Raw genomic sequence first — 14,014 nt, 5'->3', positions numbered from 1 at the left:
ATTTTACAACATCCGGTGGTGACTTTCAAAATAAAGGTATCTTACAGCCGTTTTGGCACAGATAATGCGAAAAGGCTCCAACAAACAACTTCGTTTGCAATTTTATCTCTGCCTGTCAGTTACATGTTTATATTTTGAAATAAGAGATGAAAGATCTTAGACATATTTTTACCCTAAAAAACAGTGTTCTTTAGTTAAGAATAGATAAAAGTGCATACAATGGTCTTCAGTTCAATGAAAGTATAACAGGACCGTGAAATGTCGGTCTGCTCTTAACATATTTTTGAAATTAACTAATTTAACCAAAGACAATGACGACTGTGACAATGATGTTTTTATTTCAAAAATAAAAGCCTAAAGTAGGATCATCACACAGCCGGCTGTGCCCTGGCAGCCAAAAATGAGTGCGCTCCAGCCCAGTAATGGCTACCAGGTTTGGGTGGGTTTTTTGTATGTGGACTTGGGCCAGTTTGGACTGAGAATTGGCAGAATAAATGCACGCACACTGCATTAGGACTGAAAAACCGACCAAGGTTGGTAGTCCGACTTTTGACAAGATAAAGACTTTGTTCACTTTCAGCACCCAAACTACTACCATATATGGGCCAAGGCATTTCTTATAAATCAACTTGATTTTGGCCATTAAGGTGCCAAGACGTTTTGTATACCTGGCCAATCTGTTAACATACTTTACAACATCACGAAACAAAGAAAGCTGGGGAGGGCACCGAGGAAAACTGACAGTAACCACAGAGTCACAAGCTATGCAGGTTTCTGTGGTACATGATAGAAATGACCACAAATAAAAGAAAATACAACAATCAAGACTGAATAAGCTACTTATAAGGCAATTCTCAGTCATATACTTGTGATTTTATTATTTTTCATAGAAGAGTGAGGAATGACTGTGACAAAGTAATTGTAAATGTTGCAAGAAATCTGTGGTTAAAAAAGAAAAAGAACACCAGGTAACATAACAGTTAACTCATGAAGACCATTGACCATATCTGGCATTTAGGTAGAATACTGTAGGTTTCCTTCACATGGTGAATACCAAACCTGTACCATGCAAACTGGGGCTACAATTTACATGTGCTCACCAGTAATTGATGATTAATACAAAAACATTCTGTTCTGGTGGGTCTTGATTTCTGCTGCAACATATATGGATGGCAGGGTCAGTATCTGCTGTAAACAGCATGAAAGCATGGATCCATCCCACCTTCTATCAACAATTTAAGATGCTGCTGCTGTTGTAATAATGAGGGGAATATTTTCTTGGCACACGCTGGGTGAAGTGAGCATCTTTGTAACCACAACCTAACTGAGTATTGTTGCTGACATGTTCATATCCTTATAGACATCCTTTTTTATCCCTTTTTTGTTAACGGTACTCAAATGTCTCCAAATATCTTCACCAGATCTCTATTCCATAGAGCACCTTTCACATATGGTGGAACAGGAGACTCAGCCAACCACTCAACAGTAATTGTGTGATGCTGTCATTATCTTTATGGTTAAATTTTTCCAGCACCTTGTTCAATCTGTGCCATGAAGACATAAGAATGAAGCCAAATCTAAAGGAACAAAAATGTTACGTATAGCTCTATGGTTAATAATAATTGTATATCTATAGAGCCAATATTTCCTGAAATGCAGTAGACTATGTAAATCTACTCTTTTAAATTACAACCATTGCTTCCTTCCAAGAGAAAATGGTCATCATGTTACGTGAATTCAAGTCAAGCTTTAATTTTGAAAAGACAGTTCCTAACATCCGTTGTTCTCTTAGTTATTTTAGTCCTACTTGACAAGCCTAGTTTCCAAATCGGAAACCAGTTAAAGCCCTGACCAAAAAATAAAAAATAAAAAAATAAAAAAATGGGTGGTTCCACTATCTCTTGAGTAATTTGTTTTCAGAGTCAAAGTCCAGCTTTCTATTCTCTCAGAGATGCTCAGGTTTGTATTTAGGCAGATACTGTGTAATGGAAAATGAGAAGTACTAAATATGGAATACATGTCCAGCTAGACATAGTTGAGTGAAAAGGTAAACTTCAGGAAAAGAGACAGTGAGATAATTATTTTAGACTGACACTTTATTCTTCACAGCATTACTGTCTGTAACAATCAGCTACAAAAGCTCAGAACAATATGAAAATAACCTCACGAGAAGCTTCTGAGCCTGTTCTAGCAGTTTCATGGAATCAGGAGTCCAGATGAGATTGCATGGATTTGCCTGTGACCAAAGCAGGGCAGTCGCACTCGCGTAACTCCATACAGGTTATTAATGGTAAAAAAAGAAAAGAAAACAGCAACAAGAAGACAAAACACGAAGAGCTGAAAATACAGTATGTTTGCAATTTTACAATAATGTACAGAAAAAGTAAGTCAGGACACATCTCTGCCTTAAATATTATCGAACAATGACGTTACGTTGCAGCAGACACGGATCAGCTGTGAAATGAAAGGATTGAAGAAAACCTCCACACATGAAGAGTACAAAACAAAGTGTCTCCACCCATATAGGAGGCAAAAAATAAATCATCAGCACAGACTTGTTACATCCTCATTAAACTGGACAAATATGATCTCCCGCTCTTCCTCGTTAGTGCAGCGCAGGCAAAGGTAACTGAGAAGACGACTGCACTACGGAGCAAAGTGTGGCCTCCAGCTGTTCGTCTGCGTTTTGCAGCAATAAACACACATTTGTTATTTGGCTGTTTGTGTTTTCATCCACTGGTTAGTTGCGAGATGCAACACTTCTCTGTATGAATCTGCCGTTCAAAAAAAGAAAACGAACCAGAGACTCTACAATATATTTATTTGTATATTCATATATTACTAAAAAGCTGCAACTTAAAATTAATGTACTTCTTGAATAGTCATCTGTGTACTTCAGAATACTACTTAAATATATAATATATAGATAGACCGATCATAAATTCTTCATCATTCAAAAAGCTTTTGTTATCAGTGGTTCTCTGGGGCATCCTCAAGTTATGGCACAGTGGTCTCTATCCAAAAGAAAAAGTCAAGTTTGCATCAAGGTAAGGGACGAATCTGAGCGACAGGGACTGATGACATCTGTGGTCTAGTGATCGCTTCCTGACTTGCTCACCAGTGAGAAATAATCTGCAATCTACCCTCTCTTACTCTCATTGCCTTCATTTCCCCTTCCTCCTTCTTACAGGCTTGGCACGGCATATTTGAAAACATGGTCCCTGCTAGTCTCTTACAGTGGTAGTCAGTTGTCCGCTACACCAGCTAAACCTAGCATTTGTTTGTTTTTTTCAGGGTGTTTTTTTTGCATGAGGATGTGAAAAAGAAGGTTAGGACACCAAAGACGATATAAAAGGTTTTTCCTTGTCTGCCACTTGGTGGACACGGTCACTAATGAACTCTGCAATGTGAAATCTCCCGCAGGAAAGCGAGCAACGCTACAGGACAACTGGCCCACGTTAGAGACGAACACCAGCACAGACGACCATCAAAAGCATCACAGAGGTCTCACATGTTGGTGTCTCTCTTGTCTTTGTTTGGTGAAGGCTTTGATGGATCCTTAGCCGCCTTTCCGTTGGTGGTGGCAGCAGCTGCATCGGCGGTAGGCGCCACGGCAGCAACGGAGCGCTTGGTTTGCTCATCGCTGTGGGCCTCCGGGCTCGGCTGTGTGGGTGGAGCCTGCTCGGCTGGCGGCTGGGCGGTCAACTCCTGCTGTAGCTTGTGGCTCTGCAGGAGGCGAAGCTGAACGCGGAGCTCCAAGATGGCCTCCTGCTCCTCGTGGATGGCCTGGTTCAGGTGAGTGTTTTTGTTCTTCAGGGCAACAAAGTACACATTCAGAATTAGATCCTGTAAAACTCCAGCCAATACTTTCACTATTTTATTACCAGAAACAAAAGCATGCTGAGCTTCTGGAATATGAATAACCACAATTTTGCCAAACACCGCAGGACCACCGCAACAGGTAGTGGAGGCTGGATGCTTTCTCACCTCTAGTTCCTCGTTTTGCTTCTGCAGATCTTCCAGTATCATCTGCAGCTCTTCCTCATCCTCGCTCTCACTTTCGCTGTCTGATGAATACTCCTCTGTCTCGCTGCGACCCTGCTGCCGACTGCGGAGGAACACAATGCTGGCTTACTGCTAGGATCTAATGTCGTGTTTTACTTCGTGTCCCATAAACTTGTCCCGACCACGTACACGGTCTTAAAGCAATTTAAAGCAACTTAAAGCGGCTGCCGAATGTTGACTGGTTCACAGGTGAGCTGGAATAGAGCAGGGAGGGATACTGGAGTTCACTGGGAATGGGAAAACTTTAAAGATCAAAATACAGAGTATTAAAAGCACAGGCAGTGTCTGCAGTGGACACTTTTCATTGCTTTTAACACTCGGTTTCACTTCAGCTCTTTGTGTGTTATCACTTCGCTTTCCTCTGTGACTGGCTGATGGACCAACAACAGCACAAGTAAGAGTGGCCCATAGACTCATGTAGCCCATACACTTGTTGGGCCACATACTTGTATAATGCCTCTATCTGGCAACAGAGCTCACTCCAGGCAGACGGACAATCCCTGGACTTGAGTGGACAGCGAATGCACCATTTCTGCTCGACCATAAAACCAGAGGGAAAACATCATGGTTTTCTCTCAAACAGGCTCAAATGTCATCAGCGGTATTGCTGCTAATGAGGAGACATTCACAGGGGTTCACACAATGCAACGATACCAGAGTGTTGTCCTGAAAACAGCCCAATATGGTCCTTCACGCACAAATCAAAGGACACAACAAGACGTCCACTGAGGGATCTGAAATCAGCAGTCACACTGAAAATGATCTAAAGATCCGCAAGAAAATGTACCTGACTGGGACATTGACCACTTTTACATCAGGTATAGATTATAAATTTTACACTTCCAACACTGGAACTCTTTGTTCACACCTCATATTTAATCACTGTCCTCTTTTACCTCTGTATGTCTGCAATCTCTGCCCGCAGCCTCTCGATTTCCTCCTTCTCAGTAGCAATCTGTCTACGCAGCACCTGCTCAAGAGAGATCAGCTCCTCCTGCTCCGTCAGGATCTCATTCTCCTGATTATCGAGAGAACGAGAAGACGTTTAAAGGTTTTCTTGGCAAGCTGTTGATCGATGTGTTTCTATGAATTACTCACCTGCGCTAAAAGGAGGTTGATGACTTCCTCTTCATTCTCAGTCATCTCCTCCTTAGAAACGTCTTCCTTTGACAGGCTTGCTATCTCCTGGGCTATTTTACTCTCGCACTCCTAAAGCCCCACGGAGAGCAGACACATACAGCACAGTTAGAAAGTAGTTCTAGTTGAAATAACAAGACAATGCTTTAATCTTGGTCGATTCATCTGCATTTGCCTTTTTGTTGTTACTGTGTAGGGCCACATTATAGTTTATTGAGGACTCCCAGCTCAATTTAATACAGACTAAAGAAACAATCTTACTGCTGTTTCCTACCTTAATGAAGGTTATAATTTCTATACATCTCAGAAGAGGTGGAAATTCAAACCCTCACTGGTATTACTGGATATATGAACAGCTATTGTATCCAGAGAAACATAAATACTGACATAGACAGATTACCTGACGTTTGGCCTCCCTCAGTTTGCGTTTCAGAGCGGTCAGGATTCTCTGAACCTCCCAGAGCCGCTCCTCTTTGGATAAGTCCTTCACCCCTGCCTGCAGGTCCCGGTGCAGGCAGTTCAGGAGGAACTCCTACACACAAATACCTTCATAAATATTGGCTGAAATTTACTTGATGACAACAATCAGCTCAAGACAAGTAGAGGAGCCAAACACATTTAATAAAGTAGTCAATATGAGAATAAAAAAAGTCAAAGTATTAAGTAGCAAAATAAACCATATAATCTTTTTAAAAAGGGCGGTCTGAGATTCATGCATAACCACTTATAAATGACAGATATAAAGTTAGTTGCCGTGGATAATTAACATGATTTGAGCATTATAGGACAAAAAAAAATCTACAATAACTTTTCAGTATATTCTAAGTTAGGTGATCTAGGAGGGATTGAGATGTGTGAGCCTCCTCTGGGATGTTTTATTGTTTTGGAAATCCAGGCCACGAAGGAACATTTTGTAATGTTAAAGAAACAGCTTCAGCCCAGTGTTTTCTGGCATTTTCTTTTATATACAGGTGAGTTCTGGCACACTGAGAAACAAACCCAAGATAAAGATGTGTACTGCTGACAAGACACTTTAATATAAATAGAAAAGGCCTTAAAGCTGCATTACTATGTACTATGTACTATGTTGTAACATTTTAAAACCTGCTTTAAGGGAAAATCATCATCTGCTTATATTAAAAAAAAAGAATTTCCTTTTGCAGCAGATATTACGATATGAAGCAAAAGAAGAAACTTTCTTTTGTTTTAAAACTCATTTGTTCAAACACTATAATAGGCAGTCATTAGTTGCCACAGGACCGAACCCACCTGCCGTCTGATCTCCTCTTTGATGCTCTCCTGGGTCTCGGGCAGAGCCGGCATCGTCGCCATGTTGGACCAGCGGAGTGGCCGCACCACTGGCTTCAAGACTACATCCCCAAACAGCTCCTTCACGTGGGTGAAGAACATGTAAAGGACACGATTCCCAATCTGGAAAGGAGGCACACGGATCACCAGAGGGAAACGAGCACAAAGCTGAATTGTATCTGCACCAGTTCCTCCACAATACAAATTCCTGCATGTTTATTTAGCCTGATTAAACTGGCCCTGGACTATGCTCATTAAGTGGGAGAAGTATTTATTTAACAGAGTTGTGGCGGCTACAGCTGCTGGTTCAGAGTAAGTGGAGCACCAACAGAGATGTCCCCTATGGGAATAAATTAGCTTCACTAAACTGGGCCAGGGTTTCAGAGATGAACTGACTCTTTGATCCAATAAAAATTCACTGGTTTGTTGCTAGGGGGAGGGTTGTTTTTTGTTTTGTTTTTTTGGCTATATCTGAGCCTGAGCCAAAGCGCCACATTATTATTTGATGTTTAGTTTTCCTGTTGCTAGAAAATTGATGTTTTCTGCCCCAGCTCATGATCTTCTTGCATATTTCTTCCCTTTCCCATGTAACGGCGCATTTGCATTTTCACTGATTGATCTCCTTCCCACTGACCTGTATGGTGGGGTTAAGGACGATGGAGATATTCTGAATATTCATCTTCGTCTCTGCCTCCCTGGCAATGACGTGGTCCATGTGTGTGACGAGCCAGGACAGAAGCAGTCGGCTCTCCAGCGGCACTTCGGTCAGCAGCCTCTGAAACTCCGTCACCTTTTCGGCCTCGACCTGCCGACCGCAAGCATCCTCGAACCACTGGGCCAAGTCTCGACCGAGTATGTTTTCGGGCAGCTCGCGGAGGTACTGCTTCAGCAGGCTGGCGACCGTGTGAGGGTCATACTCCTCCAGGCATGGGCACTCCTCTCGGTCATACGCAGCTTTCAGTTCATCTACTTTGGACTTCATACCTGAAAGAAAAAAAAAGAGCCAATGTGAGTAATTAGAGACGTTGTTTAAAAAAAAGGAGGTAAAATCAAAATGTTTGATACCTGAAACCCGGTAGATGCCCTCACACTTCATCCCATAATTTTCAATGTAGTCCACACACTCTCTAAAGATGGCTGGTAGCTGGATGCCATCATACAGAGCTGTCCTCTTGATAGCTTCAGCCAGCGGGGCTCCAAAGATGGGCCTGAAGGTGGGGGTCTCCACTGGGACCGGTTCTGCCTCTGTGGTTGGTTTCTTCTTCTTCTTCTTCTCCTTCCACTGTTTCACCACATCTGCAGCTGTCAGGTCCTTTGACTTCTTATCCTTGGCTTTGTCCTCTTTGGGACCCTTCTCTTTCACCTTAAAATCCTTTTCTTTCTTCTTGGAGAAGCTCGGCTTCTTGAACACGTGGATTCCCTTGGAGCGCTTCATTTTGGACGGGCTCTCTGCTTCGTCTGCCGAGCTGTCCTCCTGGAAGGCGGCGTATCCTTCCGCTGTGAAAGTAAATAAAGAGCAGAAGGGGCAGAAACCAGGTTAGATCTGAAGGGAGTAGCACCTCTGTTTTCTAATCTCCGTCCTATAACCGAACTATGATAGCAGTGAAACAGAAACAGGAAGAGAAATGGGTGAGAGAGAGAAGATAGCAGAGGAGGGGGAGAATGAGGACTAGAAAAAGAGGTCAGCCACTGATTTAGCATAGCTCCCACTGCACCTTACAACGCTCCTCTCCAGAACAGCTCACTCTAAGCTTTTTTTAAAGTGATAGCGAGGGGCCCCTTGTTGCTTTCAACCTCCTAATTTTATCTACGCTGGGTTTCCCCAAGAATGGGCTCTGCGTATCACACCGCTGCCTGAGACACACCTTCGCTGGGTTCAGTGGGCGTGTGCTGAATCTGTCCATCTCTTCCTCTCTCCCACCATATCCTGGTGTAGGAGCTAAATCCAGGCATGGAAAAATCATGACACAGAGTGGACGACGGTGAAAAACATCCCCAGCAGAGGAACATTTCTCACCACTGCAGCCATCAGGATGGAAACGTGGGAGTAGCTCGCCTCATTAGTACTGATGTGACCTTTAGCTCCCTCGGTAGCTCCCAGTTGTTAAAATACAAGGTTTGAAATATTCTACATTTTTCTCCTTGTTGACAAATAACACAGCCATGTGCCGCCCTCTAAAACGTATATTTAAAGAAATGTTGAAATGTTTTTGAAAATTTAATCTAATCTTTGGCTCAATTAAACTAGATTATAGGGTTTGTAGTGATTTCTATTATGTAAAACCTGTCCTGCTGAGCCTGTGAGAACAACATCTGACAGCTTTTTATTACCAGACCTCATTTCCTGGTTGTTTGAAAATGGTTGCAAAGCTATAAAATCGTGCTTATTTCATAAACCAGCCCAAGTCTGATTATAAATGTGTGTCCTGTTGTGTTCTACTAATGTCAGTATTTTCTGTTTATCTCACTGTTTTAACCTCTTGGTCTCAATTCAATTTTATTTATATGTTGCCAATCACCTCAAGGCACTTTATAATGTAAGGCAGAAACCCCACAATAATACAGATAACTCAAACAACCTCCTTTAAGCAAGAACTTGGCAAACGTGGGAAGAAAAAACTCCCTTTTAACAGGAAGAAACCTGCAGCAGAACCAGGCTCAGGGAGGGGCGGGGTCATCTGCCAATACCATTTGCAGGTGAGGAGGAGACAGAACAAAAAAAAGAAAAACACTGCAGAATAGAGCAGGCGATAATAAGAACTAATCATTAAAGGGAAAGTGGTGTATAAACACAAAGTAAGTGAAAAAAAGGTCTTGTGAAGTATTTTGAGAGATGGGTGTCACAGTTTAGCACCCACTATAAAAGCACCTTTTTCTTTCAACTGTACAGTGTACTCTATTGGTTGCCATAATACTACAATACAATTAGAATTAAGGTGCTACTACAGTTTACTACATGATAACTCAAGCACAAGCAAACATAGCGATAGTGGTGATAACACAATCTATACTGCAGAGTTGGATATACTCAGTAAACTCTGGCCACCCTGCTTGGCTACCGTTACGTGGAAACACGAGGCCTTTTATGTAAACTGTGGACAACATCAGAGTTTACGTCTAATCAGAACTCGATACTGTCTGAAGTTGCCTTTTCCCACATAACACACAGCAGGAGACGATAAGAGGGAAGTTCTCACTACTGGAGTTTAGATTAGAATGTCCTCAGTGTACACACTCACTCTCTTTGAAGTCAGCAAACAATTAAGTTATTTGTTCCCAAGACTGGACTTCAGTCACACTTTGTGTTAGGGAGCTAAAGTTTAGATGTTAGATCTAACATTTGGATTCTCGCGTGCACGTTTTTTCAGGTAATGCCTGGAAAAGTAAAAGGCTGTAGTGCATGTTGGAGAAGAACCAGATTATCATATTTCCACATCCAAGAAAACTGTTTTTTTTTTTCTACACAGGTATACATATTTAGATCACCTGGTGCTAAAAAACTTTTTCAAAGTGCTATTTTCAGAGTCAAAAATAAGCCTGCAATCTCAAATAGTTCACTTGTGCTATACTGTCCTTCCCTCCCTCAATCCATGTTTCCCAAAAAAGCATCTTACTCCTTTTCTCCTTCTTCTTGAACTTGTTCTTCTTCTTGCTGTGCTCTTTGTCATCGTCGGAGACGTAGGCGTCGGGAGGCTCGTGGTGATGTCCATCGTGAGGTGGCGATGGTTCCCCGGTGCGGTACAGCCCGGGGAATTTGGTGGGGCTGATTTCCTCAGAGCTCGGGGTGCGGGCCACGCCCCCGGGGTGCTCGGCCCTGCGCTGCTCTGCGGGGCTGCTACTGGGGGGCAGGAAGCACTCAGTCATGGCTGCTTTGGCCTAATCACTCCTCCGATTCACACGTCACCCCTCCATCACACCTGCAGTGGCAGAAGTACAAAATTCTGACTTAAACCAGTGCTTCAACTCATTGTTCAAAAATCTTTTCTACAAAAACATCAGTAATTGTGCACCTTTTCAGCCATATAATCAGACTAGAGCGCTTAGCTCATTTGTTAATGTTTTTTTGTTTAATCTCAGGACCAGTGACTTAGATATATCCTGTGGATACCATGTGCTGTCTTTTACAACCTGTTCGGTATAACAGAGCTTAATTTTCTATGTTAGAGCACACTGTAACGATAGAAATATGCTTTCACAGCAGTGCAGATAAACTCAAAACAGAATCCAATCATTGTCAGAGAAGTATGTCTACCTCCAAAAAGAAATCTTCATTTTAAGATCAAGTTTTTAAAGTGAACGACAAATTACCGCTTAAAGTTAAACATGTTTAACATAAGACTTTGCAGACAGATGAGAGAATGTATGTAAAATAATCACGATCTGTAACCGAGCTTTAGATGTTAAGGTAGCAGAACAGTAAAACAAGCTGGAACTCTTTCCTGTGTCGTCGTTTTCTTTTGTTTCTAAACAGTACGATGATAATCCCTAAAAAAAATACAACTGCACCAGTAATGTCCACCCACCAGATGGGGCTTCTGTCATTCAAACAATCCCGCATCCAACATGTCAATCCAGACAGCTGGAGTAGGAAAAAACCAAACGATCACCTCACCAGTCAGAGACACAGTGACTTATCTGAAGCTCATCATCTCACATTACTGTAAATCATGTGATGGGCTGTATACAAACAGCTACCTGAAACAGCCCAATGGCTGTCCACACTGTGGACGGTAAACAGAAAAAGGAAGTGCTGAGTACTTCCACATGTTTAAGGAAGTGAGTTAAATTACGTGACTGCACCTATTGATTCTAAGGTTTTGTAGGCTGAACATCATGATTATTATAGTTAACTAAAACTAGATGTGAAAAAGAAACATGTTAGGTAACTGGGATATAAAATAAGAAATGAAACCTTAATCTTAAACCAGTCATGAGTATCTATAAAAGGAGATAAAATAAAATAAGTGCACATAGGAAATGTCAAGGTTATTTTTTTCCTAATTTAGTCAATTCAGAAGAAACATGAGGAGGCTTCAGCGCAAGTGTTTGGGGTTTTTTTTAAGACTGTGATGTTTAGATGATTCATCAGTGTTGTGTTGGTCTTATCAGAGCTACTTACAAATACCCATCATATTACATATATAAAAGACTAAGACTGTAACAAATAAAAGCTACACTTAGTTCAATAGTAAAGACCAAGCTGAAGCTGGCAAACCCACTCTGGAAGCTAGTCTACAACTAACCTGGTCTGACAAAATGATCGTTTGAAGACAGACAACTGATGAAAAATATACTGGTATGAAAACTCTGTTTAACATCTCCTAGATGATGGACATCAATACATAACAGAAATAGCTTAATTAGGGTGTGATGAATTCATGTTTTTCAAGAAAATAAGCAGCCACATGTTCCTTTAAAGTATCCTAAATTAACTCTGGTTGCAAACAGATTATTCAAGCCTGACTCTCTTTTAATCTTCCTTCGCTTTGGGCAAATTAAATCACCATTTTCTGCTGGGTTCCTTAAAAATGACGTTAGAACAGCTGGCTACTTATTATCTGCTCACTTGTTTAAATAGCAAGGTTCGTTTCTGTATCTTCGATGAATTTAAAATGAATTTACAATCAAACTGTCACAGAGAGCTGCCCTCCTGTGAACGTAGGGCCCCATATGCTAACGACAGTTCAGCTAGCTGCCATCCTGCTAAGCTAGCTGGTTAGCCAGCCTATCAGTAGCGATAAAAACCGAAGATCCGTCCAAACAAAAACCAACATCTGATACACAGTTAGCTACAGATGGTAAACTATATTTGCTAACCGCTGCATTATGTTTAATAAGGCAAAACACAAAAGGCGAGAAACTTTACCAAGTACTATCCCGTTCCGTTTATTTCACAGTATAGCTTCCGGCTGCCTGTATACCAAATAAACCCATCTGCGCTTGCGCTCAAGCACAAGTGCGTGTCGGGAAATGGAGTTAAAAGCAAACAGAAACGTGTTTAACTCAAGTGAAAGAAATAGTGAAACATCTGTGAGGGGAAAACAGGAGAAATATAACTGAGAAATATCATAGTCCTCTTCTTCCTGTTTCATGTGTTCCCTTCATGTTACCCCATCCTCTATCACACCAAACCTTTGTCTTCAAACTGCTCAACCTGAGCCGTCTCTCTGATATACTGATTTCTAATCTTGTCCATTCTGGTCACTGTCAGTGAAAATCTTTTTATCAAATCCACTGTCTCCAAACCATACACCATATGAGAACCTGCTAGAATCTTGTAAACTTTTGCTGCTTAAACCCATCTACCTTCACTGTTATACCTGTCTCCCTCTCATTCACGCACATTATTCTTCTCTCAAGAGCATACCTCCACCTCTCCAGGCTCTCTTCCACCTGCTCCATACTCTCACTACAGATCACAATGCCATCTGCAAAAATAGTTGACAGAGACTTCTGCCTGACAATCACCCCTGCAAACACAAATGGCCACAGAGCTGATTCCTGATGTATCTGAAATGCTTGTTGCAGACCTCATTATTGTCTGGCTCCACATACATGCCCTGTATTGCCCTGACATACTCACATTATTAGCATATGTTTGCCTCTATAAGCTTACAATGACTCATTCTTCTGTCATTAGGTAGAACTGAAACTCACATCATTGCACAAAAAAAGATAACCACAAGCACATACACACATACATATATACATATATGCCTTGACTAACACATATTTTCCTCAGCAAGTTTGTTGTTACTGTAACTTCCAAACAGCAGTCACAGCCCTCGTCTCGGTCACAGGTTATTTTGAAGCATCTCTTCTTTTTCCTTTATCTTCCATCTGCCTTTGCTTTTCTTGAATGCAGCACAGAACCTATCCCAGCTGTTCACACACTGCTGTACTACAGTTATGTCCATAGGTGTTTGGACAATGACACATCTGTTTGCATTTTTTAAACAAGGGTGCAGGCATAATATGGCCATGAAACTGCTAATTAATTACTGTTGAGTGTCGGAAAAGGATTAGAGTGCGTGCAAAAATTCCTAAATGTTTATTGCAAAACCATTTTTCAATCCCCTGAATTACAGATTAAAGTAATAATTTATAAAAGAAACATTAATTTATATTCATTAAGACTGCAAACCAGTCATGGAGACCATAAACTCACCATAAAAGCATTTACTCGTTTCTTGTATCAAGTCATAAGTTACACCATTTTCATAGACTTCAATATAAGGATTAATGCAATTTTAAGGCATGTCTGCCAACACCCAGAAGCGACTTCATTTTTTATATATAGTCTGTTAGCAACACTCTGGCAAAGTAGGTGTTGCACCTAGTAGTTGGTAGAAGTGGGTGCTTCATTTATTTGCAGATCCTACCACAAATGTATTTTCTTTATAGGTTTCCTGGCTGAAAACAATCTGGAACTAATGGCGTATGTTTAGGCTGTGGTATCGTTTTGATCTTAGCCACAAGTTCACTGCTATTCAAGCCAGTGTAC

At 41.4% G+C, this 14,014-nt stretch overlaps 1 protein-coding gene across 1 annotated transcript; it reads right to left on the bottom strand.

Annotated features, from left to right (window-relative positions):
- Positions 1–2,078: 2,078 nt before the first annotated feature.
- Positions 2,079–12,506, bottom strand: ralbp1 (ralA binding protein 1). Its single transcript, XM_085140152.1, has 10 exons — positions 12,377–12,506; positions 10,125–10,427; positions 7,576–8,007; positions 7,145–7,494; positions 6,472–6,633; positions 5,603–5,734; positions 5,164–5,274; positions 4,962–5,083; positions 3,988–4,108; positions 2,079–3,810 (listed from the first exon to the last, which is right to left on the bottom strand). The coding sequence occupies exons 2-10, from the start codon at positions 10,372–10,374 to the stop codon at positions 3,508–3,510; spliced, it is 1,983 nt and encodes a 660-aa protein (XP_084996278.1). The 5' UTR covers positions 10,375–10,427; positions 12,377–12,506; the 3' UTR covers positions 2,079–3,507.
- Positions 12,507–14,014: the final 1,508 nt, after the last annotated feature.

This window comes from Neolamprologus multifasciatus, chromosome 18 (assembly GCF_963576455.1).
Source record: "Neolamprologus multifasciatus chromosome 18, fNeoMul1.2, whole genome shotgun sequence".
Lineage (NCBI taxonomy): Eukaryota > Metazoa > Chordata > Actinopteri > Cichliformes > Cichlidae > Neolamprologus > Neolamprologus multifasciatus.
Note: the sequence above shows the minus strand (reverse complement) of the source record. Positions and strands in the feature narration are given on the sequence as shown.